Here is a 20,255-nt window from a genome sequence, read left to right on the forward strand (position 1 = left end):
TAGAAAACGATTGAAATTTCATGAAGGTTTAGTGTTTATTTTTAGGAGAGCGATATTTAATTACATTTGGAGGGGAAACTCGTGAAATTTCACATTTTACTGGAACTTCAATGAAAAACCAATGCTTTCAGCAGCAGAAAGACGAGAATATCTCAACCTTACTTCGATTTTCAGTAAAAATATGGATATTCAGCACCAAATTACACTGGATATTCAGGACGATGAAAATTCTAGAATGTATTTACCTGAATTTTTATGATTTGTATTTATTTCCATGGAATAATTGAAGGAAAGTTTAAAGTTTACATTAATTTTTCCAGGAAATCTTGAAGTTTCAATTACCGAATTCCTTGGAATTTCAGTACAATTATAATGTGATAAAAATTTCCGCGAAGGTAATTCTTATCACATTCTATCTTGAAATTGAAGACAGATAAGAACATTTTTGTAAACTGTTTTCCTTGAGAATTTTTTTACAGCTTCTTTAGGTTCCAGTCAATTTATTAAATGGTGTCAATTCACTGTTACTGCCGTAATATTTTTTTTTATTTTTAACTCTCACTTCGCTCCACAAAAAAAATTTCTCCATCTCTCCAAAATTAGATCTTTATAGAAGAATCACTTGACCAATTTTAACGAGAATGCAAAAAATGTAAACACATGAAAAAATTTCATCGAAAAACCTAACGAATTTCATAGAGATTGCACAGAATTTTTATTACATTTTGAGCAAACTATGTAAAAGCATAAGCATATTTCTCGGCCGATTCTATTGAAGAATTCCGGCCCTTTTCAGTGTTTTTCGCATAAAAATGTACAAAAGAAACTAATTTACAGAAAAATCATTAGAAATTCATCTTTCTATACAATGTTTTCTATAGGAATTCCTCGACATCAATTTTCAACGTTTTTTTTTCACTCCATTTTTCTCCGCTTTTCATTGAAAGAACGAAGCAAAAAACTTGGAAAAATTCAGCAAAGGGATTTCTATAGGAAATATTTCGATTACGACAGAAAAATTCAGAAAAACCAAAGTCTATGATTTTTTTTTCAACAATATTTTAGAATCGGCCAAAAACTAATAGAAATTTCAATGGAAATCCAATAGAATTTTACAGTTAATTCACTAGGTTTTCCTATTGATTTTTTTTTGTTCGAAAAAGAAAAAAACTATTGATCCATTAGACGAGTGTCCGTGACACAGAATTCCCAACAATTCTCAGAATGTTCATGCACACTTGGCATTGGTACCTGATCTTGATACAAATAAATACTTTCGAATCACCAGAAAAAACATTTTCTAATGTCGAATGGATTAATTAATCGGAATGATAATCAAACATCCACGTTGAAGACAGTATTCTCATTGTTCAAAGCATTCCCTGTCTCATATAGAATTCATCTTTGTCATGAATCTCATTACGGTAATGACTACTCCATGCTCTTTAATTACTGACAAATATGCGACGTCTACAGTTCACTAAATTACCCTCACTCCACGACTCCACGTACTCCGAACGTAGGTGAGTCAAATGAATTAGGAGCGCAACTTAGTGTTTCACAACAACGAGGCTGAGGACTTCCCCGGTTTCCTTTCACTTTTCGAAGGAGGCGTCGTGTCAGTTTATTATCAGTGGGAATGCAGGTAACTACGAATATATAACTCGTGAGTGGACTTTATTTAATTTAATTTATTGAATTCAACGAATTGTCTTTATCTACTCAACATCTTGTGGGAATCCGTTTATTCCCGTTTCTCTAGATTCAATCGAATGATTCTTAATGATAAATCAATATCTGATTATTCCATGAAATTCTACAGAAGTCAAGGAAAAATATTCAACTTTTTAAACGTGTTGAAAATGAATTCCACAATTTAAATTAACGAAAAATATCTAAAGAATTCATGTTTGAAAATAATGAGATTGGAAAAAATGAATCACTTTCTTGAGGTGAAACTCTTTACATAAAGTTTTTCTATTCATTCAAACAATAGATTGTTTATAAAGGCTTCGTTTGGATCAAGAAAACATTTGTTTATTTTTTTCCATTTATTTGAGTTGAAGAAAGTTTATGTAATTTACATAATTGTTTCTTAACTCAAATAAACTATTTCGCTGGATGTACTCAACATTTGATGAAAATTCGTTCATTTCAATTTCTCCGGACATAATGCGTGAATATCCTAATCCAAATTTAAAAATAGAAAAATAATTATCTAAATTTTCAATTGATGATGAATTAAATATTTAATAATATGGAACTGTAAATTTTCTATTAAGTAATAGTAAATTTCTTATAACGCATTTCCGATTACCCAAATAATTGTCAATTTTCCTAACTAAATTATTGATTAATAAATAATTTTAATATTTGAATTGATAATTACTTCAATAATTAAAAATATTTAGTAGAGAAAGTCAGCAGAATTCAATGTTTCTATATAACTTATTCTATTGAGATATTTTCTATAGAATTTCTTCGGCTCAAATTTTCCAAGTTTTTTCGTTTGATTTTCTTGATGAGAAGAAAAGAAAAATAGAATGAAAAAAAATTGGAAAATTTGAGCCGAGCAAATTCTATAGAAAATATAGGAAAAGAATAAGTTATATTGAAAAATCGAATTCTGTTGACTTTTTCTATTGAATGTTTTCTGTTGAACATGTCAATAGAATCAGCCAAAAACTAATAGAACAGTTCAATAGAAATTCAATAGAATTTTCCAACGAATTCGATAGGTTTTTCTATTAAATTTTTTCTTGCGTGAAAAATCTGTTTCACAATTTGCATTGAAAAATCCATATTTAAAAATAATGTTATTGTTATTACAAATGAATTATCTACTGAAACGTGACATTTCAGCAGATAATTCACAACCAAATGGATTTCCGTAGACACTGACTCTCTCACTCACCACGTCTTATCACTTTATCAACAGATTTCAATTACGTGCATGTCTCCACATAAGTCTAATCACCATTGCGCCTACATTCGCAGACACCGTTGAACCCCAGTAGACACAATGGGTGGTAGAAACAGCAAGTCCTATTCTACCAGGGAAAAGGGATCCAAAAAGGCTGCAGTCGAGCCCAAAAAAGGTGAACAAACTTTCCTAATCCGTTATTTTCTCATTCATTACATCAAAATTCGAATAAATTGATTCCATCGATTTGCCAATGTGAATAGTACTGCACAATCGCACGAGATTGCGCATGTCTGTCATTCTGGGACAGGGTCACCTGTTATAAAAACAAATAGAGTACCATAAACATGGGAGGTACGCCAAACCTTCGAAAAATATTAAAAACATCAAGACTTTCAAAATTTCTACAAAAAAAACACGCAGAAAAGTTCCAAATTTTTCGATAGAATCAGTGAAAAACAAATAGAGTTTTTAGTTCACGATTCGACGTGCCCTAGAAGAAAATGAATGAGTCGGGAAAATGATTCAAAAAGGTATATCTCAGAATTATAATTCAAATCGATGCAACTCAATGCTGTAGGTCAAAAAAGACTGGTCAATTCCTCCCACAAGAAAGCACTATCTCTGTTGAAATTCGAAAAGGCGTGAGCCTCAAGTAGAGGCCCTGGGACTCGGACAATAGCAGCTGTCCACAATTAGGGCTGAATGGGACAAAATGGGCACTGGATTTTTTCGTCAATGTTCATAACTCACGAATAAATTTATCATTGAGCTCAGTCTAGGCTCATCACGAAGGTAAAGGATTGTACTTCCCATTGAAGAAAAAATAATTCCATTTCCTCAAAAATTCAATGAGATTTGAAAAAGAACATTTGAAAAAGACACAAGTATCCAGTTTGCCCCACCCTCCCCTAAGTCTTTAGCTCCCGTTCTATTTATTTTGTTTTTACTTGATATTTGATATTAATGGACTTGATAATGGAGTTGATAATACAATTGTCGGTAAATTAATTGAAACTGTGAGAATTATGTATATGAGACATTTCAAAAAGTCTCATGGGTTTTGAATTTCCGAATTTTCACTATGAATAATGAGTTTTAATGGTGATTTTGCTTTTTTTGTCATTAAACCCACAGTGGCCGCTTTTTTTATGCATGGATTTTATGTAAAATTGTCGCTTTTCAAAAAAATGAAATAAAAATTTTGAGGAACGTTGTTATTTTTCACTTTTCCCCATCGAACTTCATTATTCATAGTGAAAATTCAAACATAACATTTAAAAAATATTTTTGTTGAAAAATTCAGAAAATTTCTGATGGAAAATGGTATTACCTATAGATATTTTTTTTAATTCAGTCACATGAAAACTGTAAAAATGAGAAAATGAGAAAAACGCAAAAATAGTAACAGGTCTGAAATTTTCACAGTTTACTCATTTTAGTGTTGTTACCAAAATATAAACGAAAATTCAAAATCTAAATTTGAAGGCGGAAAACCCATGAGACTTTTTGTGGAATGTCTCGTATGTAATATGGAACAAAGTATTATTGCTTGAAATCTGAGTGACGCCTATTTAAATTTTAGCTCAGATAGTGCTTTCTTGCGGGAGGAATTGAGTTTGTCCTTTTTAAACTACACCATTGAATTGAATCTTTTTAAATTGGAATTTTGGGATTCCCTTTGAATCCTTCCCCTGAGCTATGTCTTCTCTTCTCTTTCATCTCTTTCTTCTCTTTCATCGAATTGCCCAGTAAAGGCGCTTGGTTTTCCTATAAAATTTTAATGAAATCTGAATAAAATCCAAAATCCATACAATTTTCAGTAGAAGTTCAATAGGACTCGACCTATCCTGGAAGACATGGGATAATTCAGAGAAATGATTCCGAACCCTTTGAATCCTCCCCCCGACTTGTGCCATTTCTCCTAGGACGCGTCGAACCATCTATCGAACACGTACGAAAAAATCGTATAGAAATTTTCTACACGGATTGCGTATAGAAATTCTATAGGATTTTCGTATATAATATTCGGATATTTCTAAACGAATATTTTCTATACAAATTATTTCTATACATAAATTTCGACAAATTTTTCTTTTCATACGAAAGATGTCTAAACGTTCCAGAGAAAAACGTAGAAAAACATCGCCACTCCATACGAAATGTTTCTATACATATGGCAGTGGGTCGTACAGGATCAAACCTATAGAAATCGTACAGAAATAATTTGCATAAAAAATATCCTTTTCGATTTTTTCAATACGTGAAAGCGCTAGATTTTTCTATGAAATTTTTATAAAATCCTGAATCATTACAATTTTAATACGATGTGAAGCCCATTCTCCCCAGGTAAAGCAGACAAGTCCGAGTATGTCGAGGGTGTCGTCTGCAAGGCGAACGAAATCTCCGACAATGAGATGAAGATGCTTCCCCTGGGCGACGAGGGTGGGAAGATCCTCCTCATAAAGCAGAAGGGCGAACTCCACGCAATAGGCACGAAATGCACCCACTACGGTGCCCTCCTGCACACTGGAGCCCTCGGGGAGGGGAGAGTGAGGTGCCCCTGGCACGGAGCCTGCTTCAACATCAAGACAGGCGACATAGAGGACTACCCTGGCCTGGACTCCCTCCCCTGCTACAAGGTCACCGTGACCAACGGTGACGTTAAGGTCCAGGCACGACGAAAGGACCTAGATGCCAACAGACGAATCAAGGAATTCACTTGCAAACTCGATAATCAGAGAACTGTTGTCATCGTCGGGGGTGGACCGGCCGCCGCCACTTGCGCCGAGACACTTCGTCACGAGGGCTTCCCAGGTCGTGTGATCATGGTCTGCAAGGAGCCAGTCCTACCCTATGACAGGATAAAAGTCTCCAAGACCATGGATTTCGACATTGAGAAGTCACTTTTGAGATCCCAAAGTTTCTACGACGAAAGAAGGATCGAGACAAAGTTGTCTACCGAAGCTGTGAGCCTCGATGCAGCTGAAAAAACGATAAAACTGAGTGATGGGGAGAGCCTTAGGTACGATTACGCTTTCATAGCAACTGGTAGCAAGCCCAGAAGACCCAGCATCCCCGGTTCAGACCTGAGGAATATTTTCGTGCTGAGAAATCACGCAGATGCAGCAGAAACATTCAAACAATTGTCTTCTGAGAAGAATCTCGTTGTTCTTGGTCAGAGCTTCATCGGTATGGAGGCTGCTGCCTACTGCTCCAATAAAGTTGCCTCAGTGACGGTTGTGGGGAGGGACAAAACCCCTCTCAAAGCTGTCTTCGGGGAAGATATCGGCAACAAGGTGAGGGAGGAGTTCGAGGGCAAGGGGATCAAGTTCATGTTCGAGACGAACATTGAGAGGTTCATTGGGAGAGAGGACGGGAGTCTCAGTCAGGTTGAACTGACCAGTGGGGAGGTGCTCCCAGCTGATATTGTCATTGCTGGAATTGGATCGACGTTGTACACCGACTGGATGAAGGAATCCGCCGTGGAGATGAGGGGGGATGGGTCTGTCGTAGTGGATAACCATCTCAAGACGAGTGTCGAGGGGATTTATGCAGGGGGAGATATCGCTTATGCCCCTGTCTTTGCCTCCAACGATGAGCCAGCTGGGATTGGACACTTTTCACTGGCACATTACCATGGGAGGATTGCTGCTCTCAATATTTGTGGGAAGGATACCATACTCAGGGCTGTTCCTTATTTCTGGACTACTTTGTTTGGGAAGAGCTATCGATATGCAGGTAATTTTGGGATTTTTGGTAATTGGGAAAGTGAAATTAGGTGGATCAAGTGTCATTTTCATGGTTTTCTTGAGTTGCAACGTGAGGCCAGATTCATCGAAATCGTGTTGTTTGGGCAGTATTTTACATTTCCCATTAGCTAGTTATTTTACTGAAAGATCATTTTTATAAGGATGGACAATGCTCAAAATTTCGATATCTTTTGTGGAGTCTAAGATATTTATAAGGAAATAACGATTATACCGTTGAAATTCCCGGTACATTTAGAAATTTTTATTATATTTTCATTCCACTGAAATTTCAAGAAATTTCGTCATAGAAAATTCAAAATTTTATGGAGAAATCGATGAAAACTAAATTTCGGTGCAACTATTCCATGAAAATTAATGGAAATCAGGAAAGTTCTAGAAAATGTATTCTTCAAATTTCAATTAATTGAAAATTCAGCGTTATTTGGGACTGAATATTCACGTTTTAATTAAAAAATCCAGTAATTTTCAGGAATCCTTGTCTTTCTCATGCCTTCCAATTTCGATTATCATTGAATTTTCAATGAAATGTCACAACTTTTCCCCTTAAATCGATTTCAATATCATTCTAGTAAAGATGCAACGTTTTTTGTTGTTAATTTTACTTGGATATCAATTTTTTCTATTTCTGAATATTCAGAATTTAAACAGCCCAAGAAGAGAAAATGAGAAATACTGTTGAATGTACTACGCAGTATAGAAATAAAACAATTTAGTAATTTTACTCATTCCAATACGTTCTTCAAAATCAACGACTTCTCCTTCTGCGTGAATAAACCGTCTCCATCAACCCAATTCAATTCTGATTTCTGGAAATTTCAACAGGTCATGGAGCTGCGAGTAGCATAAAAATCCATGGGTCCCTCGAGACCTCAAAATTCTTCGCTTATCACTACAAAAATGGCCAAGTCATCGCTATGAGCAGCGTCGGAATGGATCCAATAGTATCAGACTTTGCTGAATACATTCACGAGGGAAAAACCCTGACTCAAGAGGAAGTGGAGGCGGATCCCATTGGTTGGATGAAGAACAAGCCTCTGGATGCCTTGAAAACCTTCTTCCCCGAGAAGTTCGTCTCGTAAGGTCGAGTTGAAAGTACTTAAACGCAATCATTCCCCTGTCCCACGGCACAATCCATGTGCTGAGGAACCTTCCCAAGAGGAGTATACTAATTATTTATCGATCGATTGAAGGGACCACCAAGTATTTTATCAGTTTATCAGCATACAGCAGCATTAATTAAAACAGTATTTTTCTTGTAACGAAATATTACAGGTCGATGGGGTGCTGTGAGAGTCAACAAAAACGGGCCTATCATACTTTAACCATAAGTCAACGTAATATTAACAACTGTCGACTGAGTAATTACACGATGAATATGGCCAGACTATTGTTCAAATGTTTCCGGAGACTCGTCCGTCCTTAATTATTGATATATGGAGGGAATTTATTATTTTAAACAAGTGGTCAAACGTTATATGAGTGGAATGATAGATTTTTCTAATCGTTACAGTTTCTCGCGGACGAAATTTCTCCTGAAAAAAGACTCCAGTGCATTTCACGAAATATTATCGAATATGAAATACAAAAATTTAAAAAAACTAACGCAGATAAATTCAAAACATCTCAATGTTAACTAACAACAATATTACACTCGCCTTTAGCCTCAACCAATACATTAATTAACGAACAAAAAATACACAAAAAATAAGTGGAAAAGCAACCGAAAAGTTCGCATTGTGATTAAGCGTAATATAACAAAATGATCAACAAATCGAACTGTATAAAGAGGAATAAATGCACGCAATAGTAAATCGAGATGATTCTTCAAATTTTTTTGCGTTCCTTTTGAGGGAAATTCAGTCCGGGAAATTTTTAAACCGGAAAGTTGTATTCGGTTGACAAACGTCAGACTACCTTGTCGATTTATATTGAAATGAATAATTTTAAGGGAAAAATACTCAGAAATTTTTTCCAGATCTGAAACAACCAAATATCTTTTGATATTTTCCACAAGGACCACTTGTTGTCGATTCAAGTGAATAATTAGTTTAAAAAACATGTTAGAATTAATGTTTCTGTTGAGGAATTACTACTGATTTTCCTCCGCTAGTGGCTCCAGATTAATACGCCACGAATTAATAAGGACATGTTGTTTAATGAGTATAATACAATGGTTTTATTTTGTTAATTCATCTTGACACAACTAAATTATTCCCAGCGATCGGTAGTTCTCAGATGAACCAACTGATCCTGCCAAGTGAAGTGTTTATCGAATCTCTTGTTCCTATCAGCTTGATTCATTGCCCGGAAGTTCGGCGGGACCTTGAGCTCCTTCATGTGGCCGTGGGACTGTTCGTTCGTGAGGTAAGGGTGCCGGAGGAAGAGCATGTTGCGTTCCTCTCGCTGGAAGTCGTGGCGAAGAGTCAATAAATCGAAAAACGAGGGATCTTTCACTTTACGATGCTTTCTGCGAAGGAAAATAAATAACTACAGGAATCAATACGGGATTCTTACATAGTCCGACTAAATTTTCGTTCTGCCTTCCCAAACGGTGAAATTAAATCCGTTTACAGAATTTTTATGGGACTTCTCTTTTCAGAGGAAATGAATGTTAAAGTTCTCAAAATCATCTAAAGCCGTTAAATTCTAAATTCAATAAAAAAAGGCGAGCATCAGTGAAATTGAAATTAAATTTTTCTTAAATGAGGGAATTGTTGCTTGAAGCCCATCTCATAAGTCGATTTTCCCGATCTTATTATGTGCAAAAATATCTTGACAACAAGCGATTTTCTGAGAAGGTTAGATTTTTCTTCTTTCCAGTTTTGTTTGTGAACTTCTGGTTTTTATTGAGGGCCTCTTGGGATAGCAATGAAATTAGAAATTGATCAATTTTGGTAATTAAAAAACGGATTTACTAACTACTATTAGTCAACTATTTATTGATTTACTAAATCCATTAGACTTTAAGGCAAACGTACACTAGAAATTTTTAAAAATGAGGGAATTATTGCTTGAAGCTCATCTCAGAAGTCGATTTTCCCGATCTTATTATGTGTAAAAATATCTTAACAGGCGATTTTCTTCGAAGGCACAATTTTTCTTCTTTCCAATTTTGTTTGTGAACTTTTGGTTTTTATTGAGGGATTCTTTGGATGGCAATGAAATTAGGAATTGATCAATTTTGGTAATTAAAAAACGGATTCACTAACTATTATTAACTACTATTAGTCAACTATCTATTGATATACTGAATTCATTAGAGTTAATTGCAAGTATACTCTGGAATTTTCAGAATAGAGGTTCTGATTTCATGACTAGTTTCATCCACATTTATTCTCCTGTCCATCATTAACCGCGGGTATTTGTAATCGTTTTATTTGTTTAGTTTTCAGAGCACGAGCAAGCTAAAAATTTTAATAAACTTCACGATTCGACAATGATTTACTTTTATTTAATTAAATTGTCAGTTCAGTAAAGAGACCAACTTGATAATGAGGGATGCTGAAATAATTTTTTTTACAGATTGTCCCCTATCGAAATACTCCCGCATCTAATAAAAATTTGCTGCTCCACCCGTTAATTTTTCATCTCCATCAAAGATTCTCAAAACCAAGAAATTTTCAAAATCTACGATATTCTTAAAACCATCAACTTTATAGGTTAGAATAACTCCTCACCCTCTCCAAACATGTCCCGGAGATGGCTTCTTCTTCCAATGCATCAAAATCGCAGTCAGCCTCATGATTAAACCCCTCAATAAACAATTACCCACTGACAGCACTTATTTTCCCTTCAATTTGTTAAATAAACATCACCAGTAACAGCAGATAGCGACAATTGCGGTTCCTTTTCCACTGGAATTCCCAAGGTCTCAAGTCCAGTCTCCAACAGACTGCAGCAGTGCCTTTGCCCACTGTCCCGTTCTTGGAAATAAAGCCCCAACCGTTGGAAAAGTAACACGTAAACACGTTTATGCTGACGTTGATCTGATAAAAAGTGAGGACATTGAGTTTGCCTGGATGTGCAACTAACCAACATGTGTTGATCAGTTTGATTAGTCTATTCAAATGTTTTTAACAATCTGACATTGTAATATCAACGAATAATTGTGGTAAAAAGTGTTAGAATTTAGTCATCAATAATGCATACATTTTTAACGAGAGCTAACGCTATTTTGGCGTACACCGTCAGTGTCGCCGGGTTCCTCACATTCTTCTGCTTTCTGTCGACTATTTTCCTGGATTACAGGACCAACGCCACTCTGAATACTGTGAAGGTTGTGGTGTGAGTATCTCAGGATTATTAAGCATTTTTTTAATCGTTAAAATTGTTTTTGTCGTCCTATTGAGGCTCGAGGTTATGACGAAGAATTTATGGAGTTATTTCTTCCTTCAGGAAAAATGTACCAGATTACAGTGCTTCGAGGGAGAAGAATGATCTTGGATTCCTCACCTTTGATCTCCAGACTGATCTCACACCATTGTTCAATTGGAACGTGAAGCAGCTGTTTCTTTATCTGACTGCTGAGTATGAAACTGAGGCCAATCATATTAATCAGGTACATGGGGATTTGCAACAGCTGGGGTGGTTTTTCAAGGATAGTGAATTATTTTAAGAAGGAGGGAATCAACAATTGTTTTTTGTATCGGTTGAGGAATGATTTAGGTCAGTGGATTGATCAATCCATTTGCAAGAGCAGCTGTTAATAATTTTTGAGTGGAATTTTTGCTACACTTCTTGGCATTTTTTATCGAACGACAGTTCCACTAAAATTTCAAGGAATTTCTCCATTGAATAGAAACCAGGGACATTTAGGTAAATATTCAGTAAACATTCGTTAAAAAATCACAAAGTGAGGAAAAAATGGTGTAAATTTAATCAGATACATAAATGGAGATTTAATCAGGTACATAAATGGAGTTTTGTAATAACTGGGCATGATTTTTAAAGAATAATTAATTATTCAAAAAAGGAGGGAATGAACAATTTTTTTTGCATCGGTTGAGGAATGATTTAAGTCATTAGATTGATCAATCCATTTGTAAGAGCAGCTGCACTGTTAACAATTTTTTGACTAAAAATTCTGGTATACTTCTTGGATTTTTTTATTGAATGTAAGTTCCACTAAAATTTCAAGGAATTTCTCCATTGAAAATTCACAATTTGATTCACAAATCAATGGAAATGTTAATTTATTCATTACATTCAGGCAAATATTAGGTAAACATTCGTTAAAAAATCACAAATTGATGAAAAAATCGATGTCAATTTAATCAGGTATATAATGGGGATTTGCAACAACTGGAGATGATCTTCCAAAATCGAATTCAATGTCGCTCGCCTGAAAATTCATACTGAATTGCCCATAACATTTCGGAATTTTTCCTGATACTGTGCTACTCCTAAATTAAATCAATCAAGAATTGAGTTAATGCATGATAAGATGAGGGAAAGAAGTGGGAAGAGCACTTGATTCAGTGGATTAATCAATAAATTTTGTTTAGGTTGTGCTATGGGATAAAATAGTTCTTCGTGGAGACAATGCTGTTCTTGACTTCAAGAACATGAACACCAAGTACTACTTCTGGGATGATGGAAATGGCCTAAAGTAAGATCATGTTGATTATTTCACTAATAATTCAATTAATTTTTTACACCTCGTTGAATACTGGCATTATCACTTCAGATAATTTGTTCTCAAGATACGATTAATTAATGTATTGAGTAATTAATTAAAAAGACTGATATGAGAAAATGAAAATTGATGGACTAATGTTTGATTTAATGTTTTCTTTAGGGGCAATAAAAACGTGACATTGACACTGTCTTGGAACATAATCCCCAATGCAGGTCTGCTCCCGAGCGTCAGTTCCCACGGCTCGCACACATTCGCATTCCCCTCGGAATACACAACATCAAGAGTTCGATAAAATTAAGTTTTCCTCCCCCGTTAAATAAATTTAATTCCATTATCTTCATCTTTTCTCATGTTACCTGAGAGCTTGAAAGCTGAATTGCTCAGATTGGAGTCTAAAATTTCAAAAAGCAGTGTATGATATCAATAAATAAATTCACTTTTACTGAACTCCACAATTTTTATCATTGAATTTAACTCAAAACTTTTTAATCCCATTGCAATTTAGTTTCCTTGGTTATTCATCTGGTTTCTAAAAGTTGTTTAATTGTATTTTTCTTATAGGAGGTAAACATAAGAGTATAAAAAATAATAAAGACTATAAAAAACTGTCTCTAGTTACATAGGAACATTGTGACTTGATTTGATAGATATTAGCATAAAGAATATTTTTATTCATTTATCTATTATTTATAAAAATTTAATTAATGTATTTTTTATAGTCAATTTATAGGTTTAATTACATATATGTATATATATGGTAAACGAAGGCACGATTGAGTTATGATTTGTGAGAAATTACTGTACCTCAAAAAGTACTTGATTGATTGAGCGGAAATTTAACCGAAAACTGTTTCCAAAGAATACCAATTATGGGTCGAAATTTCAGATTTTTAGTTTCAACTTTACTCCTTTGTCTATGAATATTTACGAAAAATCGTCTGGAATTTTCCCTAACTTCTTACGAGGATCAGAGGATTAATAAATAAGATAAACTCATCAATGGATCAACTATTCACGGTGTCCACCAAGTCCATTCAAATCTCGCGCCACAGTAAACACAAGCAGAAATAAAAATAAAAACCCCAGAAATGGTAAGAGAACGATCTAACCTGACTCGTAGAACAAAAGCAAAGAAATATCCACCAAATGTCATCTTAGAAGAATAAATTTTGCTCAATAAAATACCACCAGCATCATCTTCAATCGGTCCACCACTTCCCAAAGGTAATAATCATCCCGTCAAACAACTAACTAAAAAAAATTTCCACAATTTTTTCCATCTGAGCGATAATTCCTGCAGAAATTCCATTAGGGGACGGTAACCAAATGATGTGATTGGGATGTACTCCTTTTGAAGCCTGAAAAAATGCCTTCAAAATGAAAAAAAAAAACAAGTTGGAAATTGTTTTTGTATTGCATATAGCACAGTTATTTTTGCTAATAAATTACAAATAGGATTCTGAATGGTTATTTTGCACATCATTTCCTTCTATCATGCATAATTCTTTGTTTATTTCATTTTACTAAATTAAATAAGATTTGTTTTCAACTAATTTTAACTTCGTTTTCAACTAATTTCTAACAATCGAAGAAGTATATATATAACACGAAAAATCCAAAACTTTAATTTGAACAATTACAATGCTTCCATCCGGAAGCAAACAATTTAAATTCACTCTGCCGATCTTGAGTTACTGATGATAAAAAACGGCTAGTTTTACCCTTTCCCTAATTAAAATACTCAATAATTTCAAGCTCTCATGGTACTATAAGTGAGAAAATTTGTCCTGAGAACAAGTGTTCGATATGCTGTATTCTTTTGCGTTCTCAGATGTCTTTGACGTTTCAACAAATAATCTGCGATGCGAAGAAGCTCGTGGGAAGGATCTCGGACCACGAGAACACAGCGGACAACCTCATAACCGAGATCCAGTCTGTGTGCAATCAAATCGACAATATGAAGCAGTACCAGGAGGAGATTGACATATTGAACACAGAAGCCAAGCAACGGCCCCACCAGGAGCTGATATCCAGTATCCAACAGGAGACGAGACACTTGAGAGAGATTCAGGCTGAGAATAAAGAGCTCAAAACTGCCCTCGAGGACTACCAGAAGGCCCTGGAGCTGATAATGTCCAAGTATCGTCAGCAAACATCAGCCCTCATGAAGAACTGCAAGACAAACTTTTCATCCCTCTACAATGCCAAATATGCGAATATAATCACCAGCCAGGCCGAGAAGATCAACGAGATGGCGGCTGTCATGAGGGTGGCAGCTTCAGTGGATGAGGAGAGTGAACTCAAGTACAAGGAGACATTCACAAGACTCCAAAAGGAGAATATGGAACTTCGTGAGATCCTCAATATTGCCAATACACGGGGTTCACTGAATCTGGGTCCTCCACACGACCACAAAACTGTCCAGACGGAGCCTGAATAAAGTGCCAATGTCACTGGAGGTTTTTTCTCTATTCGCAATTCCCCGGGGTGTGCGGACGAAAAAAATTTTGTTGAAAAAACTAGTGCATTCGCTGGAAAATAATAGTGGGCATTCTGTTAATTTCGCAGCTTATCTACCAGGTTTTTTTAGGTAGAAAGTGTCCGATGGAAAATACTTTATGAAAAAAAATCACGAGATTGCGATCTTACTATGCAATTTCTATTTAAATCTTCTGTGAAGAAATCTAAAAATAAGTATAACTTTTCTTCACTGCCCTTTTTCTGCTTTTTCACTAAAATGTCTAGATTAAAAAATTGGAGTATTTAGAATTAGGATAAATTGTATAGAAAGATTGAATTCTATTCAATTCATTTTTTATAGGACATTTCTATTAAAAAAACTCGTGGAGAAAGTGAAATTTTTCAATAGAAATCTTCTAGAATCTTCTAGCGAATGCACTAAGCTTCCCTATAAAATTATTTCATTCGTGAACTCGTCGTTTTTTTATCATGTATCGTAGATCTTCATTCGTACTCTCGTAATTAACTTGATTTTTTAATACTAATTTGTTAAACTTGGGTGCATTAATCATGAAGAATTGTTTATTCGTAAAAATGTTACATGCGTAGTAAAATAGTTTTGTATTTTTTTTTAATTCGTCGTAGGAATTATTTTTAAAAACACTTTGCACTTGGCAGTCGAAAGAACTTTGAAAGAGCATTCAGCTGTCTTTTTTTCTGTTAAAAATTTGTTACTAAGGAATTTGCACTTCGAAGTGATTTGGAAATCTTCACTGTACGGAGAGCAGTCAGTCGTTAATTTTCCTTCGTGTTAAAAAAATATCATCGATGGTGCCTTCAGGTATCCTCGATTAATTCGTTGGCAATGTACCACACGCTCTGGAAGAAACGAAATAAACACATTTTTTAGTATAAAAAATTGTTGGTTGATTTTATGTCTCGAATTTCATTCTTTCATTCATGATTAAAGTTAATTTGAATTAATTTTTCATTTATGCTTGCCATTGATTTTGAGTACGACGTGGAAGAATTGTGTGTTCATCACCTTCAATGAGTTTACTGTGAACTTCACTGAGTGCCTGGAAACATTGAGAGAATGCAATTAAAAATTAAAAGAATAGAGCAAATCAATCTTTTACGTTTTGTTAAGAATTTAATTATGTTAATGACTAATTACTCTATGAAGAAAAATGTCAAAAGGCACATTTTATTGGGTATTTATTGAACTATACTAAAATATTTCTTCATGTCTCAAGACATTTTTCATAGTTTAATAAATTATCAACAAAAAAAATAGAAAATTTGATAAAAAATTGAATTATCTCAATAAGGTGTTGCTCTCATTTTATGAGGAGAAATGTAAAAAAAAACACATTTTATTTGGAATTCATTCAACTATAAAAAATATATCTTCACATTTCTCTCCTAAAATGACTCATTTTCGAGATAATAAGACCATTTTTTTATTTTAAATCGACTATATGAAATTCAACAGTAAATTGTGTTTACTTTGAAATATTTAACAGTTTTGACTCTAAGCTCGAGTGTAGCATCCTCATCACAGATGAAGAGGGTTCTAGGATGCTGCTGGAATGCCGAGACTGTCCACATGTGGTTGATCCCCTCCTCGACAGCTTTGTAAAGTGCGAAAGCCTTGTGAGATCCAGTGATGAGAATCATGACTTCTTTTGCATCCATCACAGTGCCCACCCCAACAGTGAGCGCCTGCTTGGGGACTTTTTCTATGTCATTGCCGAAGAATCTGGCATTTGCCTCAAGAGTATCGTGCGCCAGGGTTTTCACGCGGGTTCTCGAAACCAAAGACGAGCCCGGCTCGTTGAAAGCAATGTGACCATCGGGACCAATGCCTAGAGGAAACAAACAACTATTCAGAGGATTTGTAAAATTTATAAATATCAATTTTTTTCTAGTAAAAAAAATGAAGGAAAAATTCAAGAATTTCGTGGAAATTATTTTGAAAATATGTTGAGAACTTGTAGCTTGGGAGAAAAATGTCAAACGAAGTTTTTTAGTTGGGAATTTTAGTTTTATCGGGTACTTGAATAGCTCTATTTTACCCCACCCTCGTTCTTCCCAAATTTTGAGAAAATGGATGGAAATAAATGATCGAGAATGACCGAAGAATGATTGAACGCAAAAATGACGATGAGTTTTCAACTAGATATACGATATTCCACCACAGATGACGACAGAAAGTAATGCCTGATGATTTCTAAAATTGAGAAGTCAGAAGTATTCAAAAAATTGTCATTTTAAGAATATCCAAGTACTTTGACCGTTTTTTCTCCAGTGAAATTCTTTTCTACTTTTACAGTCGAGCATCACAGCTTTCATTTGGGTCCCATTTAACCCTAACTTTCCGGAAATTTTACAATGATTTTATTATTCAAACTTTGCAGATCTGAATTTGAACTCGATATTCAACCGTTAGAAAACATTTTAAAAATCTGAAAAAAAATTAGAAAGTTTACTTTTGGAAGAAGATTGATGAAATAATTAAAAAATTGCAATTTTTGAAAATTACGAGCATTTTCTATAAATAATTCATAAACAATCAATTTTTCCCATAAACATCATTTGTGTGATTGATCAGAAATCGATTTCATACCTGCAAAAATGAGGTTTCCGAAAGTTTAAACAATTTCAATTATTTATTCATAAACAACGAATGTTTAAAAAAATAACAATTCTGTACAATTTAACTTCGGAATGTTCATGATTTTTTGCAAATGGTTATCACGAAATTTAATTAACAAATTTGATGATTGAAAATGGTTGAATCTATAATGTGGTCTCTACCAAACTGTAAAAGATACTTGGATATCCTCAAGTAATTTTGCATTCCTACCCCCGATGAAGAGTTCCACACCCCCAGCATCCTTGATCTTCTGTTCAAACTCATCGCACTCCTTCACCAAGTCCTGTGCATTACCATCAAGAACATGAGCATTGTGAGGTTCAATGTCAATGTACTTAAAGAAATTGTTGTACATATAATAGTGATATGACTCTTGATGATCCCTGGGTAGATCCACGTATTCGTCCATGTTGAAGGTCTTCACGTACTTGAAGGAGATCTTCCCAGCTTTATAGAACTCGATGAGTTTCTTGTACATTCCCAGAGGAGTGCCACCTAGAAAAAATCACTCAATAGAACACAAAGGCCAGAAATACCCCTTCACGTAATCAAAATTTAGATTGTGAAGCTGTGAATTGTTTACCAGTTGGGAGTCCCAGGACGAAGTACTTGTTGGCATTCGGTTGAAAGTCATTAATTCTCTTCATTACGTATTTAGCGGACCACTCCGCTACGTAATCAACGGTATCACAGATCACCAGACGCATTTTTAATGGTTTTCCTTCGAACAGAAATGATTTCAACTCTAATCCTCTGAAAGAGTTCTTACGAAACTGCAGCAAGTGCTCGAGGTTTAATGCACTCCGGGGGTCTAGTGCCTCGAGAGTCACCAGAGAAAGGTTCTAAAGGTCTTTAATACCCCCTGATAGTGATAAAAATAACATGACCCAGCATTATCAAACCACAAACTAGAAACACATGTTTATCTGTCTCGAATAACTGCGGTATGTTTGTAATTCATAATTGTATTGTGATGGGTTCTTTTGAGCGTCAATAAGCTAATCTGATAGAGGATGTACTGTGAATCACTCCAAACGGTTTATCTTCCGACGGGAAGCATTGTAATCGTTCAAATTTAAGTTTTGGATTTTTTGTGATATATTGACGCATTATGATCCAAAAAGTCCGAAAATGCAATTTTTAGACCGCGTCCGTATGTATGTGCGTATGTATGTACGAATGGATGGAATCGAATCTTTTTTTTTCAAATATAGGTATTGTTGAGCCCTATCAATCGTCATTAATTAAAATTTAACTGATCGATTGGTTTTATTAATTTTAGAATTTTTTCGAAAATCGGTTGTCCCACGATAACTAAAAAAAACGTTCTGAATTGATTGCATGTTGGCTACAAGAATTTGTTTGAATGTCTCTTTGATCCAGTTCGAAGATGAAGGCGATAGCCATAATCGTTATTTTGAATTATTCGAAAATTTTCAAAAATTTTGGATTTTTCGAACATCAGAATTCCGGGGATATCTTTGAATATCATGCTTCAAATAAATTCAATCACAGCTTAAAATGTTCGTTTTAATGCCATTAAGTCGAAGTTGAACGGTGATTACGATAGCTTTATTGGTTGATTTGATTTTTATGATTGTTGAAAATTTTGAATTTTTCATGAATTTTCCGGAAAGTGAGCTTTCTGATGATTTCAAATGTGATGTTTCAAATTTATTCAACTATGTGTAAATGAAATTTTTCTATCAACATTTTATGATTCGGAAGCCTATTCCTAATTTATTAGCAACCATAACTATACTAGGGGAGGGTGGGGTAAAATGGACACTGTAGACTTTTTTTAATTATTCATAACTCAGAAACAAATTTATCAATTGAGCTCAGTTTAGTCTCATTACAAAGGGGAAGAATTGTTCTTTCCATTGAAAAAAAAAGATTAAATTTCATCAACACATCAACCGCTCATTAACATTTTTAAAAGTGAGAAGTGTCCATTTTACCCCAATTTCCTCTGTATTTTTACAAGCGCAGTTTCCCACTTGTTTTTTATTGTAAACATTTAAACTTTACGGTTTATTCTGCAGTAAAAATAAAGTTATTTTGTGTGAATTTATGCAAACGCATAAACTTTTCGAAGTTAAATGCACTTTCTGAAGGTCACCAACTAAGAAATCACTGGGAAAAGCCCAGTCATTATAAACAATTTCAGCTAATTGTTGTTCTTTTACAATTCCCCCATTGAATAAATTACAAGAAATGTTGGTGGTTTCATGGATTTATCGGTGCGAAAAAAAATCAAAAACATTTTGTATCGATTGCAACCGATGAAATAAGAAGCTACTGAAAGTTTGACACTCTTTTCTTACATTTATCAATAGTTATACACTGTGAAAGTTTTGATAGCGGTTCCACAGACCGACAGTTCGGTGTAAAGGTTAAATCCCCTCACCAGAGATTTAAAAAATCATGCCCTGACGTTCATCATATGATTTTATGAAACACACGCAAATACCGATCCGCCTCTCTCACTCATCGTATTGTGTTTCAGACGTGTAATCAGTTCTGTTGGAAGTCAATCAACTCCCATAAACACCGACGCCCCAGGAAACCCCCAAACGTCAAACTAAACTCATCCATCTCCCCCTGGAATTCCTCGAATTTCTCTCTAGACGAGAAAATAGTCGAGATAGTGTTCACCTAGGGAATGAACTGATTTAAATTGAATTTGTGAAAAAAATCTCACCTTCAGGAACAATGGAGACGCTCCTTCTGACCACTTACCGGCCGTCTACTTATCAGCTGGCAGGCCAACCTATCGCTGAACCACATTCGCGATTTATT

At 34.8% G+C, this 20,255-nt stretch overlaps 5 protein-coding genes across 9 annotated transcripts; 3 read left to right on the top strand and 2 right to left on the bottom strand.

Annotated features, from left to right (window-relative positions):
• Positions 1–1,565: 1,565 nt before the first annotated feature.
• On the top strand, positions 1,566–8,511 carry LOC107047851 (apoptosis-inducing factor 3). Of its 5 annotated transcripts, none has more exons than XM_015270713.1 (5): positions 1,566–1,645; positions 2,939–3,098; positions 5,273–6,664; positions 7,519–7,771; positions 7,969–8,511. In XM_015270713.1, exons 2-5 carry the CDS (start codon positions 3,023–3,025, stop codon positions 8,117–8,119), a joined length of 1,872 nt encoding a protein of 623 aa, XP_015126199.1. In that variant the 5' UTR covers positions 1,566–1,645; positions 2,939–3,022; the 3' UTR covers positions 8,120–8,511. The 5 variants fall into 5 exon arrangements, with proteins under 5 accessions (XP_015126199.1, XP_015126198.1, XP_015126202.1 ...); XM_015270712.1 differs by having other exon boundaries at positions 1,597–1,666; XM_015270716.1 differs by having other exon boundaries at positions 1,597–1,666; positions 7,519–7,776; positions 7,969–8,060.
• Positions 8,512–8,831: 320 nt separating this feature from the next.
• Positions 8,832–10,590, bottom strand: LOC107047856 (ribosomal protein 63, mitochondrial). The gene is made up of 2 exons (XM_015270721.2): positions 10,374–10,590; positions 8,832–9,163 (listed from the first exon to the last, which is right to left on the bottom strand). The coding sequence occupies exons 1-2, from the start codon at positions 10,436–10,438 to the stop codon at positions 8,905–8,907; spliced, it is 324 nt and encodes a 107-aa protein (XP_015126207.1). The 5' UTR covers positions 10,439–10,590; the 3' UTR covers positions 8,832–8,904.
• Positions 10,591–10,645: 55 nt separating this feature from the next.
• LOC107047855 (signal peptidase complex subunit 3) lies at positions 10,646–12,781 on the top strand. Its single transcript, XM_015270720.2, has 4 exons — positions 10,646–10,980; positions 11,092–11,254; positions 12,201–12,304; positions 12,494–12,781. Exons 1-4 carry the CDS (start codon positions 10,838–10,840, stop codon positions 12,624–12,626), a joined length of 543 nt encoding a protein of 180 aa, XP_015126206.1. The 5' UTR covers positions 10,646–10,837; the 3' UTR covers positions 12,627–12,781.
• A 656-nt stretch (positions 12,782–13,437) lies between these two features.
• Positions 13,438–15,941, top strand: LOC107047912 (FGFR1 oncogene partner 2 homolog). The gene is made up of 2 exons (XM_015270823.2): positions 13,438–13,558; positions 14,166–15,941. The coding sequence occupies exon 2, from the start codon at positions 14,166–14,168 to the stop codon at positions 14,772–14,774; it is 609 nt and encodes a 202-aa protein (XP_015126309.1). The 5' UTR covers positions 13,438–13,558; the 3' UTR covers positions 14,775–15,941.
• Positions 15,359–20,244, bottom strand: LOC107047911 (glucosamine-6-phosphate isomerase). The gene is made up of 6 exons (XM_015270822.1): positions 20,158–20,244; positions 18,037–18,174; positions 17,664–17,948; positions 16,304–16,662; positions 15,797–15,873; positions 15,359–15,673 (listed from the first exon to the last, which is right to left on the bottom strand). Coding segments are annotated over exons 2-6 (846 nt in total). The 5' UTR covers positions 18,161–18,174; positions 20,158–20,244; the 3' UTR covers positions 15,359–15,672.
• Positions 20,245–20,255: the final 11 nt, after the last annotated feature.

The sequence above is a fragment of the Diachasma alloeum genome, unplaced genomic scaffold, assembly GCF_001412515.2.
Source record: "Diachasma alloeum isolate Michigan unplaced genomic scaffold, Dall2.0 Dall_scaffold_78908, whole genome shotgun sequence".
Lineage (NCBI taxonomy): Eukaryota > Metazoa > Arthropoda > Insecta > Hymenoptera > Braconidae > Diachasma > Diachasma alloeum.